The 14,215-nt window shown below is 36.0% G+C and overlaps 1 protein-coding gene across 1 annotated transcript in view; it reads right to left on the bottom strand.

Moving 5' to 3' along the window:
• Positions 1 to 991: 991 nt before the first annotated feature.
• Positions 992 to 14,215, bottom strand: part of UBL3 (ubiquitin like 3) — a 57,947-nt gene continuing 44,723 nt past the window's right edge. Inside the window, exons 2-5 of the mRNA XM_074815892.1 lie at positions 11,461 to 11,569; positions 7,731 to 7,817; positions 3,168 to 3,245; positions 992 to 2,765 (exon numbers count right to left, since the gene is read on the bottom strand). Of these exons, the coding sequence (XP_074671993.1) occupies positions 2,713 to 2,765; positions 3,168 to 3,245; positions 7,731 to 7,817; positions 11,461 to 11,569 (327 nt within the window). The 3' untranslated portion in view covers positions 992 to 2,712. The remainder of the gene's footprint in view (positions 2,766 to 3,167; positions 3,246 to 7,730; positions 7,818 to 11,460; positions 11,570 to 14,215) is intronic.

Genomic DNA, 14,215 nt, shown 5'->3' with positions numbered 1-14,215 from the left:
TCTGCAATGGGCAGAACTCTGACAATTTGCAGGAAAATTAAGGCAACGGTGCTACCCACTTTCTGCAGGAGCTATTTTGGCAAGCTCGTGCTTTAAATGCCAAGCAGCATTTAAGGATTTGCTTGGACATGCGCATATATGCATCTTAATTCATCTCAACAAAAGGGAACTCCACATACTTTGCTATTCAAGCTCGCCAAATATTTTAACTAGAAGTTACTGGATTTTCATGTATTTATACTGTATTAAGTACCTAGCTACTTTTTCAAACCAAGATTACGTTCAAACATTCATTTTTCAAAATCAATGCATCTGAAAGACTTGTTTAACTAACAAAACGTGTCCTGCCTCAACCCATTTCTTTTCCTTGTATCGTCAGAGCCATTTCCCATCTGAGCCTGTGTTACTAAGGTGGTCAGCATTTTGGAAAAGGGAAGTTTCATTTTCTGGCTAAAGATGATAACATGGTCCTAATACCTTTTTGATGTTTAACAAGCTTTTTTTTTTTTTTTTTAAATGAGGTTTGTGTCCTATAGTTACTTATTTAGCAACTACACTGCAGTGTAAAAGGAAATCCCCCCTCAAGATTCATTTAGGCAATGAGTACATAATAATGCTGTCATCTGAGTTCCCAGCACCCTAAGAGGCATGTGTATACTCTTTGCTACAAGTAAGTGAAGAATACAGACACTTACAGTCTGAGCACATAACTTCTGTGAGGTAACCAGGGTGTGACACTGCTATACATTTCCAACTGTCCATGCTTGGATTCTTCTCTGACAGAAAAAAACCCCTCTAGGCCACTTCTTTTGATGTGAATGGAAAACAAAACTGAAGCGATAAATCCCATTAGCAATTTTCAGCAGGTTTTACTCCCCCTTCCCCCCTTTTTTTAAATAAATAAAATGTGAGTCCTTACTTAGTTTCCAGATTAAGAAGTATTATTAGAAGTAGTTACAGGCCCAATTAGAACTCTTAAACACCACTGAAATGCACTACAATATTCTTTTATTTAGTTTACAGAAGAGTCTATCAGTACAGGTTGCAGAAAGAAAATGTTTAGTGCTATTTACAATTTGTTTTAAAACTCTGCTCTATACAAATTTAATTCTGATCAGTATGAACAATATTTTTGTAAATCTACTGCATATAAAGCATTTCATCAAAGCAGTAACAATGAATAAAATAACCTGATTACATTTGAATGATGCCAATCATTCGAAAAAACGATTACACAGAACATCTGTAAGAGTTGTGGACACTTAAGTACAGAACACAATGTCAACCTGTGACTCATTTTTTTAAAGGCTAAAGCTATTTATATGGAATATTGTTCTATTATACTACACGCCAATCTATATTTAACTTCTATAGTTATGTATTTTATAAGATTTTTATTAAATATATTCTACACATATTTGTAATTTCAGCCAGGAAGAATTCCTCCCCAGTGAAAAAATATAAAATCTTTTATATTTTTTTTAATTTTTATTTTTTACAGGTTTAGATGAAACTAGCTCATGCTTTAGTGCTGTGCAAATTTCTTTAGCATATCAACGTTTAAATTATTGATATGAAATAAAAGAATGGCATCCTTTTTAGTTACGTATGCCTTCAAAAATCAGCTTCTGATTTTAATACAATTGCAAGCACTAATACCAAATGCAGATTACGTAAAGAAACAAAACTAGTACTATGGCAGAGGTTTTTCTTTTTGCTTTTAAACTTTAATAATTCTTTTGAAGTCTCTAATGAGTAAGCATGACACTGGACACTAAGGTACAGATGAGAAAATGACTGAAAAACACCAATTGCCAATATTCAAATACATAAAATTGATTAGTAAATGATGTTTTCTAACATTTATGCACAATAATAAAAGCCTATGAACTACAGGAAATTACCCCTCCCATATTAAGGCTAGGAAATGCACTCTCTGCACTTGTTTGTGCTGTCTGAATAAGCACTCAACTAACGTACGAGATCAGAGTGCACGCAGTAACGAAAAAAATCAGTTTCATCAGCCCTCTACAGAGTGCTTTTAAATTACAGGCACATAGTTTTTTTGTTTGTTTGTTTGTTTGTTGCAGTGAAAATATATATAGTTAGACTTGGTTTAGTTAGTATTCTGTGCCAGTTCGGCCACCAAGGTTGACTTAGGTAGAATTGACTTAACGGTTTTTCCTTTGATTTGGCCATAAGTGAGATTTAATTATAGATATACTATTTTCCAGTGTTGCATTATACATTGTAGGTTATTACTAGGCGTCTCAAATATTGTTAGAGATTGTTGATGAGAAATATACTGTCAACCATATTTAGTGCAAATTGCATCTAGAAAGCTTGACTGGTTAGATCCGGTTAATGGAGATTTTTGTGGTAGCAAAATGATTCCTGCTATGGAAAAGAACACATTAACTTTTCTGGAGATTGACTTCTTTCAAGAACTGATGTACTGTAAGATTATTCAACAAACAAAAAGCAGGAATTTTTAAAAAAACAACAAAACAAAAATGAGTGTTCATAGATCTTTCTCTTTAAAAGAAAAAAAAAAGACTAATGAGACAGTGTTCGTGTAATATTTCAGTTCCATGGATTTACAGATAGGCTCTTCCTACAGGTGTTTGAAGCAAGGTAGGGCCTCTTCTATTCCAGCAGCATGAAAGACAAAGACTATATTACATCACACTTAGCAGGTAAAGCTAACAGGGTTTACAGGATTACACAACAGTTGCTTTCTCCAGTTTTTTCACGGTTTCTTTGACCTGTGGAGCAAGAAGAAAGTTTTGCTTACATGCCATTTCTAAAGCAATTAGATTGTTTTGTGTGTGAGTATGCATGATACAAGTATATTTTTTATTACTTTTAGTAAAAAAAATCATTTATATACATGCATACATAACTGAAAAATAAATCAGGAGTTGTTTTTAACAATAAAAACAGAAGTTTAAGTTTTGAGTAAATGTCTGCATTCTACAAAAATGCTAAACCAGAGTTAATTTCTTAGTTTTCTATAAACAACATGTACAAAAGCATTCCATCACTTGCTTCACAAAAGACCACAAGGACTTGTCTTTTCTCTACTACGAAATACTGAAAAAGCCTGTAAGAGATCTGACCGGTTTGCCATATACTTGACTAAGAAATACCTCCAGTGCACAGCGTACCTTGAGAGTTTGGCTCTGGCAATGTCTCTCTAGCCACCAAATGCATCACTGTTGTTTTACCAAAAGGAAGTTTTAATGCTGCAAAAGGAGAAAGGGAGATTTATTAATACATTACAACTATTTTCTTTCTTTAAAACACCCAGCTGAAACTAACTATAATTGGATTAGCATCTGTTCAAAAGTTCATACTGTTAGGTTTGAACTGCTTACTAAATAGATTTATAAAAGCATTTCTGGCTAAAGTTTTGTAGATCAGGGTCTTGGGACCTGATAATAATCACTTAAAACATTGTGTTCTTAAGAGACATGATTTTCCTGTTAGGAAACTTAGCCTTCCTCTTTTGAGTAAAAGTAGAAGTACGCATTCATGCAAAGACTCAGGCTTTATTGATAAGGATGCAAAAACGTGGCTACTTCAGCCACTACATAAGACATCAAAACACTGAGCCACTGCTGCAAAACAGATTTTCCTAAAACATACTTTGATCCATAACAGATTTTCCCAAATACAAAATGTCTGCATCATGCCTTTTAATATTAATCTGTAACATCAGCTGCATATGAAAAATATAAAATTAAGAACATTTTAACTCTTAATATTGCCTTAGTGAGCTTTAGTAACACAAAACAACAAAATTGGAGCTTTCCACAATTTATTCTGCTTGTTTCTGAAACTATAATCATTTTCACATTCTGATTTAAGTATACCATCACGATAATGTATTTATGGTTTTAGCACTGTAGTATATTTATCAAAACTTCTATTCTCCTTGAAGTGAAAGGATTCTCTGTTGCTCATTATATTTAGCAGATTCTCATTGCCAGATTCAATATTCTGAACTTCGACTTCTTCCAATTATTTGGTGTGGGGAAGTTATTTTTGTAAGTTCTTTATGTAACTTCAGTTTTGTTTCCTATCTCCAACTCCTAAGATTTTTTCTTTATTATTTTTCTGAGAAATGTAAGGTAAAGACGCTTCGCCTAAGTTTTGTCCTCCCCTCCTTATAAAGAAAAAAAAATTAGTGATAAATGTAACAAAAATTGAACCCTAAATACACAAATCATTCTGACTTGAGTAGAATTTGTCCTCTCAAATTCAATTTACATCATCTATTTTCACATACAGTGCACTAAGGCATTTTAAGTGAATAAATGAATAGTGAATGTCCAATAAACCTGAAGGTAACTGAAGAGAAAAATGTCTCCCTATTTTAATCACTACAGCATTTTAATCACTACAAATTCAAAATTCAGTAAGAAAAAAATAAACCTAGTATTTGGCTACTACATGTATTGAATACAAGCCTAGCTACAACATTGCTATTAAATCATGTTCATTGACTACATATTTGTTTGAAAAAATACAAGTTATGATTAAAACACAGGTGGAAGCATACACAGGGATACCCAGCGCCACACACTTCTCTGAAGTAGCTGTACTTTGGGAAAAGCCATCTCTGTAGAAAGTCAGGTCTTAAAGTTGATTAGTTTACTTGAAGCATTGCCTGTGCCTGCAACTAAAAGCTATTGACAGCTTAAATTCTGACAATGATGAAGTATTTTGGGTACTTGATTCTGTGATACAACTGAAAACTCTGCTTAGAGCATATTAACAATCTCTTAACTGAATGGAAAAGGATTGTCTTCATGACAAACCCTTAAGAAGCCATTACAGAAAGAGCAAAATACTACAAACTAATCATGTTAGGGACATCTTTCGTAATATCAAGACACTTGAGTAGACTTGATTAGTGATCTGTGGAGATTAATTATTTACAGTAATCAAGTAAAAGTATGCTAATATTTCAACTAACTAATTTCAGCTAGTAGTTTGCATAGTTCACACAAGTTATTAGCAATTTCCAGCTTCTTGCTTGGAGCACTGTGACAGAATCTGAGCACCTTAACCTATGCTCAGTAATCCCTTGCTCTTGTCTTCATTCTCTCACCCCTTTCTCTCAATTAAACTAAACTTTTACTTAATTTCTTTCCTATCTGTTTAATTCCACTTTTATTTCAGATTTTCTATTGTCAGAATTTACTTTTCACCCCCTCTTTTGGTATGTGTATGGCACAGGGTGGGTTGCCTTCCCTTTCCCACTCCCCAATAAATAAGGAAGTAAAACGTTGCTGATTACCATTATGCAACAATAAACAGAGAACTGTCAATTATGTATCATCTTCCTAATTAATATTATCTCAAATGCAAACTGCAGACCAAGTATTTAGCTAAAGGATGAAATTCCTGTTGGAAGCTGAACAACTCTGCCTTACCCCAACCCTTCACACAGGCAGGACACAACAAAACAGTGTTGGCTCAAGCACTACAGGCAAGAGTGGCACCACAAGCTTTACAGAGGGGTCTGTTTGTCTTTGCCACTTCCAATGCTATTAGCTCTACTGTTTTTGTAGTGACAGTCCATTCAGAGAAGCTGGCAAGAAAGACAGCTCCTTTAAAATAAAATTTTTCCCCTCAAGAGTCAGTTTTCCCTATCAATTTGTCTTTTTTAAGGCTTAGTTTATAGGAATCTCGAATTCCTAAAGCACTATGTATACATGTGAGGTTACAACAAGAACATTACAATATCGTTTTTAAATGGGGACAAAAATGGGAGTCCTCTTAAAGAAAACACCAAGCTGTTTCCTTGGAAACTTTTGTTTCACTAGTTGATAAAGTGACTTTCAGTACACAGTAGGTCCAAATTCCAGTCAATATTTCCTAATTACCTAAAGCAAATAAAACACTAAGTGCTCTAACTCAGTTATAGAGAGTGGCAGATAGAAATGCTTAATGGAACTGTATTATAACAGCATAAGAAACTATTGTATTTATCAAGAAGTTCCTCCCCTCCCGCCTTATAAAGATAACTAGTTCACTTAGGGTTACATCTAATGAACACCATAAACTGAAGCAACAGTCTTTTCAGGCTACTTCATGAATTGTTGTTCCCCTTTCAGCTGTATAATCTTGCTCCAGATAACTTCATTAGTACTGAAGTAAGCCAGTGTTTTAGGCTTTTTTTTTTCTTAAAACAATACAAAACCAAAAAGATATTTGAGAAACACTAATATACATGTAAAATCCTTAGGGTAAAATCATGATGATTAAACTGCAATGCATGAATGATTAAGAATGTACTGAAATGCCCTGAATCCAAGGAAGTATTCAAAATCCATAGACCTGAGTTAATGCAAGAGTCAACAGCATGCAGCTATTATTTTTCAGCTTAACTTGTTAAACAATATATTAAATACATTAAACAAATATTCAAAGTTGTTTCAGATTTAGACAAATGTCACTAAAGGGAACAAGCACTGGTGGTCAAGAGAAACACCTAGAGATGAATGGCAAAGAAAATCCCATTTAGCTATCCTTGCCTAGAACGTGTAGGGTTAGACTAGCATCTCTACAATTGCAGAGATAATCCAAGACTTAACATTCATCTTTCAATGCTACTCCAACTGCTACTAGCTGCACCCATTGGCACCTGATAAACATACAAATTAAAGAGTGAATAAAATTTTCAGCATTCTCCCAGCTGAACTGACAGTGATCTTGTCGGTATATATAGCAGCATTAAAAATTGATTTATATGGAGAGTAAATCTATTCTAAAAGTACATCACTAGCCAACATCAGTAATGGTAGAAAGCAAATCAATGGCTCTATCATCCCAGTCACTTCTTCACGGGAAGACCACCATAAGCAGTCCAGAAATAGTCTTCTCAGGTTCATCTTAATTTCAAAAACATTTCATTAGTGATTTTGTATTGTATTCTCCTCTCTGTATTGCACTCAAGTACCAAATGCGGGAACAATCTGAACATACAGAGAAAGTAGGAGTATTAATTTATTTTTAAACTGGCACAGAGGAGAGAGTATAATTTTGTTTAGTCATTGATATAGTTGGTATTCACACTGGCAATTTTTATCTACAAAAGGAAAGATTGTTGTTACAAATTTGTGTCATATCTCTATCAGAGACCCATCAAAATATCTAATTGTGGGAAAAAAGTTGCCACAAGGGGGCATAGTTGAATTGCATTTCCTTAGCATATGAAGTGAAGCCATTTACTTTTGTTTTCACATAACTATGCAATTGTATCCCTGGGAGAGCACTGGACAGCAAGAATGCTTTCCCTCATTCTCATTCATAGGGTGTCTTCCTTCATTCCACTAAGATATAAACTATTGTTTAAATAATTATCATAATCTTTATCAAATTTTTAAAAATACTTAGACATTTCTGAAGAAGCTTACCCTGCAAGTGCAGCGTAAGACAGGTGGAACAAAGTATTCTATTTAGAAAGACCACAAACAAAAGCAGCATTACTGTTTCTTTTTGCAAGAGGAGGCTTGGCTTACCAGGTGATACCTCCCAAAGTTTAACAACCAGTGGTAACAAGATGGAAAAATACACAATAAGATACAATGTCACTCTATGCAGAGGAAAAATATATAGCAAGCCCTACTGCGATCTTGAACAGTAAAGTAGTATTTACTGCACTGTAAATAAATATGCCCTTTGCCTGGCTGTAACATGGTTGAAAATTATTTTCATACCTCCTAGTGTCACATTGCCATGAAGAAACCTCCCTTGATAAATAAGCCGCAAGATATTTGGACTGCTGACTTGTTCTTCTTCCCAATCTGAAAAAAGTGAGAAAATTTTCACAGTTATATTGTAATAAAAGCATCTTTTGTTATTTCTCTCACCTTTACCCAGGAAGAAAACCAAGAACAGGACCCTCTTGCCTGAAACACTAAAGAGAGAGACTAAATATACAGAAAGATAATTCAAGACTAGCACTCCTAAAATCTATTCTTAAATTTAGGATTTGAAATCGGGCGTTGAAACATGTAATTTTATGCCTGCAAGCGTAAATACTACTAAATTATTTCACAGGTTTTTTCAGGTATTTAGCACATATACAAGTCCTACACAAAATATTTCATAAATGCAAGTTGCTTCCTGAGGTTTAATATCCATTTGGTTAAAACTGCCTTACTTTCTTCCCATTCAGAAGATTCTCAAGCCGTACTCCTCCTCACCAGCTAACTGTCTAACTGGAGCCATTCTCCAGCAATGGGAAGCAGCCACACGCAGAGCGAAAGCGCACGTGATGGGTCATTTGAAATAGGATTCTCAGAGCAGAGCACTACAAACGCTCTGCAGGCTGCTCAGCGGTGTTCAACGATGGCCAGATCCAACCAGTTCAGCATCCAGAGGGGTCAGTGACCTGAGCAGCCCTGCACCATCACCGCGGAGAGCTGGAACAGAGGGCTCGCAGGGAGCAGACGCCGACGGATACATTTTAGGGAACTTCTCAAAGGGCAATCTGTGGATGTTTTTATGTGGCAAACAGTGATTCGGGAAAAGCAAGCATGCATTTTCCTATAATGCATTTCCTATAATGCTTAAGCTGTCATAAATAATTTATAAGCTTAAATGATCTTTTCCTACTCTTTTACTGTTGCTGTCACAATGTGAACAACAAATAAATATGCACTTTGCTTTCAGAACAAATATCATAAAACCTTGTAATGTTGAATTTAAATGGGCTCTCTGGGAATACAGTGTCTACTGTTTCTTAGCTGACCAGGTATCTGGCACCAGCTGTTCACAAATGTTTTCCCTTTCTGTTTTTGTAGTGTTTATATACCAAAATGAATATTCAGCAAGGGATCACAACAAGCGACAGAAACCAACCTGTTCACTGGGAACGTACAATTAACATACAGTCAATAGCAACTGGCACTGCAAAAGAAGAACTGAAAAGAGGAGAAGGGGAAGCATTTAAAACAAAAGCCACATGGCTGTGGAGGGCTGTGGAGAGTGTACGAAGAGGCATCTGGTGCAAAAAAGCAAGCAGGCAGGCAGAGACGCAGGCAGAAGGAGCCATCGCAGCCCCAGAACACAGTGGAGGCAGGGCTGGGATCGACAGCACAGGCTGCAATATCCCCGGGTAGCTGCCATTTGCCTAGTTTATAAGATTAGATCAAATTAGGCAACCAAAGCTATTTGAATTTCAAGTATTTACACTCTGGGTCTGATTCAATTGTCTTGCAATTCAAGAACATGCCCTTTTTGCTATGCTGTGAAGTGGGCTACATTAAGGATCTAAATTATCACACTGCCAGTAGGGTAAATGATTTTTTGGAAGATACCAAATTTTTCAAATTTTTTTTTTTACTCCATACAGTCTGAACTCCACTATACTATGGCTGTGAAGAGAAGTTCAGCCAGTTTACGCTGCCATAATGACGTAAAACAGCAATCAAAAGAAGACAGACTGCGTTTTGGCACAGGTATATGCTCATTGTTAAGCTGCCAATCTACCCATCCTTTTAATTTTTGCTTCTTGGCTGGCAGTCTGAAACATTTCTTTCTGACATGATTTCAAATTTTAATTTCCACTGATGACTAAATGAGTCAAAGAGGAAGTATTTACCTATTACTTTTTTGTTTTTTAAAGTTCAGCAGATAAATTGCTGTACAAGAAAAGAGTTAATATTATTTAGAAGAAAATGGTGGATGAGGAGGGGAGAGAACAGATAACCTACCCAGATGATAAACATTAATATAAATTTGGCATTTTCCACTACAAGTCAAGAGATCCTTAATTAACAACCATATTGCCAAAAGAGGGGAGGAGAGGTTTGCCTTAATCCTGACAGCATGTGACTGAGGATATTTCATTACTTTTTTCCTCACAAGATCATGACAAGTCAAAATGGTGGTAAAAACGCTCTATTTCAAGGAAACTGTAGTCCTCATCAAGATTTCTCAGCCCTGTGGCAAAGAGCAGCACTCTCAATCTGAAAACAGCTAGCGGGCTAATGTTTGTGAAAACCTATACACTATTATGAAGTAGATTTTTTCCTCAGTCTTTTAAATTGACACTATTCTTCTTTGCACAGGCAATTAAATATTCATCAAGATTTAGCTCACTCCCTCAGGACAGCAGGTATTTGAACTGAGGCTTCCATGTCCGGTTCTATTTTTTTTTTTTCCTCTCTTTAAAAGAGAGACTTTAAAGTCTGGGTTTCTTCCCAACTCTCAGCTCAGAATCTGCAGCCTTCAAGCTCTTTACAAGACTGGGAACATGAGACCACATGTTCAGGAATAAACTTGAGTAGAAAAACCACAGTTCTGCCTTTACTAATTCAGATAAAGGTACACAAAGAACATTTGTTCATGACAACTATGTTGCAGGCACACATTAGAATATATACAGTAGCTACACAGATGCTGTATCAACCAGATTTCTTAGTGTATTTTACATCTTTATCTAGTACTTCAGAGGACTAAAAGCCTTCTCCTTCATTACTTATTTTACTAAACATATAATGCTGCATCCCAGCAAAACAAACAGCAAACAAGTCCCCTGTAGCCCTGTTCTTCCTGACACTAGTTTAAGGCCTAAAATACGGATTATCAACACTTTTTGGCACGAATTATTATCTACCATACCTCTTTGACAAAGACACCATAGAAACAGCTACTGCAATGTTGTAGGTTGTATAAACAGTAGCCTTTTTTTAACATCAAAACAGTAACCCAGATGAAGTCCTGTACCAAAAGAAGCATTTTCTTTCATTGTATGTAATGCTATGTCTATGTTTTGGCTATTGTCCCATGAAATCATAGTCAGGGAGAACAGAAGCATTTTGTTTTTGTGGAACGACTCACATATGTGAATACAGATCTTACATTTTCAATTCCATTTTCTGAAGCTAGTAGTCCTGTATAACACCAAATACATTCATACAACCTCAGTTTTTTAATGTCTCTTAAAATGTTCTTTCATATTTGATTTTTTCCTGGAAAAATAGCATTATTACAGATCCTTTCCAAGATAAGGCAGTAAGGCAGAAGTACTTCAGACTCAATTTCACTAATGCATTCCTGTGACATGCCATGTTTTACATTATCTGTCCTCACATAAAAGGTTTTGTATCTCCAACATGTCCTCACACTTACGAGATCCTCTAACAAAATTGATCAAGAAAAGTGTCTAAAGATAGGGGGAAAGTAGTACTCCAGTTTGGTGAAGGAAATTTTAGAAATTAAGTGGGAAATAGTCCAGACATCCAAAAATCTGCCCAACTGAAGAAACATGGAAAAAGAAATCAAGATGACAATCATATTTCTATATAAATCTATGCCCAGATACACAATAAATATACTTAATTTGAACAGTGAGATCAGAGATTGTTGACACTTTAGTCTGAAAATACAGGGAAGCTTCTAGCTTGCCAGTTAAAAAGCCAAAGCCACATAGCTACTCACCCATTGGCCAGTTGTCATACACATGTTTTGCAATATCTGCAGCAGAGTCATTTGGTGAAAATAGGAACTCTTTCGTTTTCCCACTTACCAAGATGAGGCGCAAATTTATCTGTAAAAAAAAAATGCAGTATTAGGAAAGTATCCAGAGAAGACTTAAATTTTTTTTTTTAAATTACTAAAAAGTTGCCATTGGTTTTAGAAGAAGATTGATCCAAAGTGAATTGAGAAAACAGTTTAAGATGGTGTTAAAATAGAGTCAAAGTAGTCAATAAAACTTTGTCTGTTTACATATAATCTGGGAAGATTAAATTCCTACAGCTGGCATTTCTTATGATAAATACCAGAAGATTCCAATAGGTAGTGATTCAATCAACTGTGCCATTAAAAAAAAAAGCTTTCAGCAGAGTATAAAAAAATTCCAGTCAAAACACACTGGCAGCGTATCTTCTTGAATGAAGAGGAAAAACATAAACCTGAAAAATTAACCTCAACAGAGAGCACTAAAAATATCAAAATCTGCACCTGAACAGCCTGTGAGTCTCAATAAAAGCATAGTATTTGTCAGCCCTGATCTCACCCACCGCATCTCCTACAAAACACCAGGGAGTCAGCCAGCACCCTTCCTTGGTCCCAGCTGCCACAAAACTCAAATCCCTCTGCCAGTCTTCTGAACCCAAAACTCTGTTCCATCACTGTCTTTCACTATAAGCAAGGTGGTCGAGATCCACATGTAATATCATAATAACACCACATCATAGTTTTTCTATAATCAACTTCCTTTATCTAACCATCAGCATCTTCAGCTATAATCTTCCTCTCTTCTCTATTTGCAAGTCACTGAATATAATTCCTTTTCCCTATAGCATTAAAATAACTTGTATAAAGAGCTCACTATGACACTATTTACAATGCAAAAGAGATTAAATTTTGGCTCCTCAAGCAACTGCTAGCAAGGTCACAAAATATGTTTGGGTAGCTAGCACTTACCAACGCCCATGGCAAGCAACAGTCTAGCTGCTTTTGTGTTTTGGCCTACAAGCCTAAATTGCACCAACTTTTAAAAAGAGTTAGCATACTAACTGCTTGGATACTTTTTTTCCAAATCACTCTCAAACAGTGGCTCTCATTTAAGTTAAGTTGCAACAAAGCTTTCCTTGTCGGAATTCAGTAAAACTGTCTTCGAGATCAAATACAGTAGGAAAAGTTTAGAGAGATGTCCAAATTTTCAAGACTTCTTCAGGGTCAAAAATCTTAGCACATCATATCCACTGAACATGACAGTCCTGACTCAGTTACCTACTACTGACCACTCATTTCAGTAGCTCTCCAGACAGATTGTCTACTCTTTCTTGAATGTTTTGGCTTGGATTCATCCCACCTATCTTTAAGCACCTAATGGAGGTATCTAAATTACAATCTCTATGATCCTGCACACTTCAAGGTCAGTGAAGAAAATGACCCCTCCAAAAAGCAATTCAGTCTATTTCAAAGTGTAGCAAGGATAAAAAGAGTTAGCATAAAAGGGCTAGGCTTCCCTCCCTGTTCCCCTGCTAACACCCTTCAGAAAATACGAGTTCTGCCATTAGCCCAGGAAAGAAGCCAAGTGGTAGCAGTCTCTGAGAAAGCACCACAGCCACTGTAAGAGTATCGCTGCGTATCAGGAAATCACAAAAAAACCTAAAGGGGAGAAGCTGCAGGAATGCTGTTTAGTCATTATTCATAAAATTCAGAACACATCTGGCTATTAGTCAATTATTCATAAAATTCAGAACACATCTGGCTATAAACATTAAAGTTCTATTTTCTTTGATATTTCCAGAATGATTAAGGAATTATTTTCAAATCTCACCAAGATTTAGCAGAAGAAGCAGACCAAGTGCCACTATTCCTGTTTACTCCAAAAACCTGGCTACATTATGCCTAAATTTAGCAATGGTCAGCCTATGTCCACTTGTTGTTTTGCTTATATTGTCTTTGAGCTGAAGAAGTTTCCCCACTCTTAGCTGTCTCCACCTGTGTATGTATAAACAATACTTACATATATGGTTTCTTTAGCTGGACTACCCAAGACAAGCTCTTCAAGCTCTCCCTAGTGAGATATCCCCATTCATCCTAGGACCCTGCCTCTGCACATTTCAATTTCTTCTCTTTTCTCCTCAAAACAGATGACTATTTCTGAAGCATACTAAATGATGTCTCACCAAATTCTTGTACACCACCACCAGTAATTTCCTCTGTCTACTGGAAACATTTACTGTGATTGTATTTTAAGAGTACATACACCTTCATAACTGCACCACGCTGTTTGCTCAGTTACTTTGTACTGTTCTCTACTTTCATCCTTTTAATTATTCAGCCTCCAAGCTTGTAACTGACATTCTGGCCATAACGCACTAAAGCACAAGACTCCAAATTTCATCCCACACCCATCACTCCATCCCTCCCAGGGAAAGGAGGCTAGGTGGAAAGAAGTATTCTGCACCACAAAGATGTTTCAGATCTCCCCCGTGTCTGGGACCATGACCTATGGAATACCCCCAAAATTTTATGTAACACTTCTTTCTTTCTCTGTTAAGAGCATTTTTCTAACTTCCTGTATCAATAAACTTTAGCTGCAAGATCTCTTTACATGTACCTTTGTCATTAAATGAATCAGGAAGCGTAAGACTGATCTGACAATTGATCGGTAACTATTCCAATAATGAGCTCTCTCTGAGCTGCTTTCCTGCTCCTCTCAGCTAGGTCCTTTATGTTA

The sequence above is a fragment of the Strix aluco genome, chromosome 2 (assembly GCF_031877795.1).
Source record: "Strix aluco isolate bStrAlu1 chromosome 2, bStrAlu1.hap1, whole genome shotgun sequence".
Taxonomy (NCBI): Eukaryota; Metazoa; Chordata; class Aves; order Strigiformes; family Strigidae; genus Strix; species Strix aluco.
Note: the sequence above shows the minus strand (reverse complement) of the source record. Positions and strands in the feature narration are given on the sequence as shown.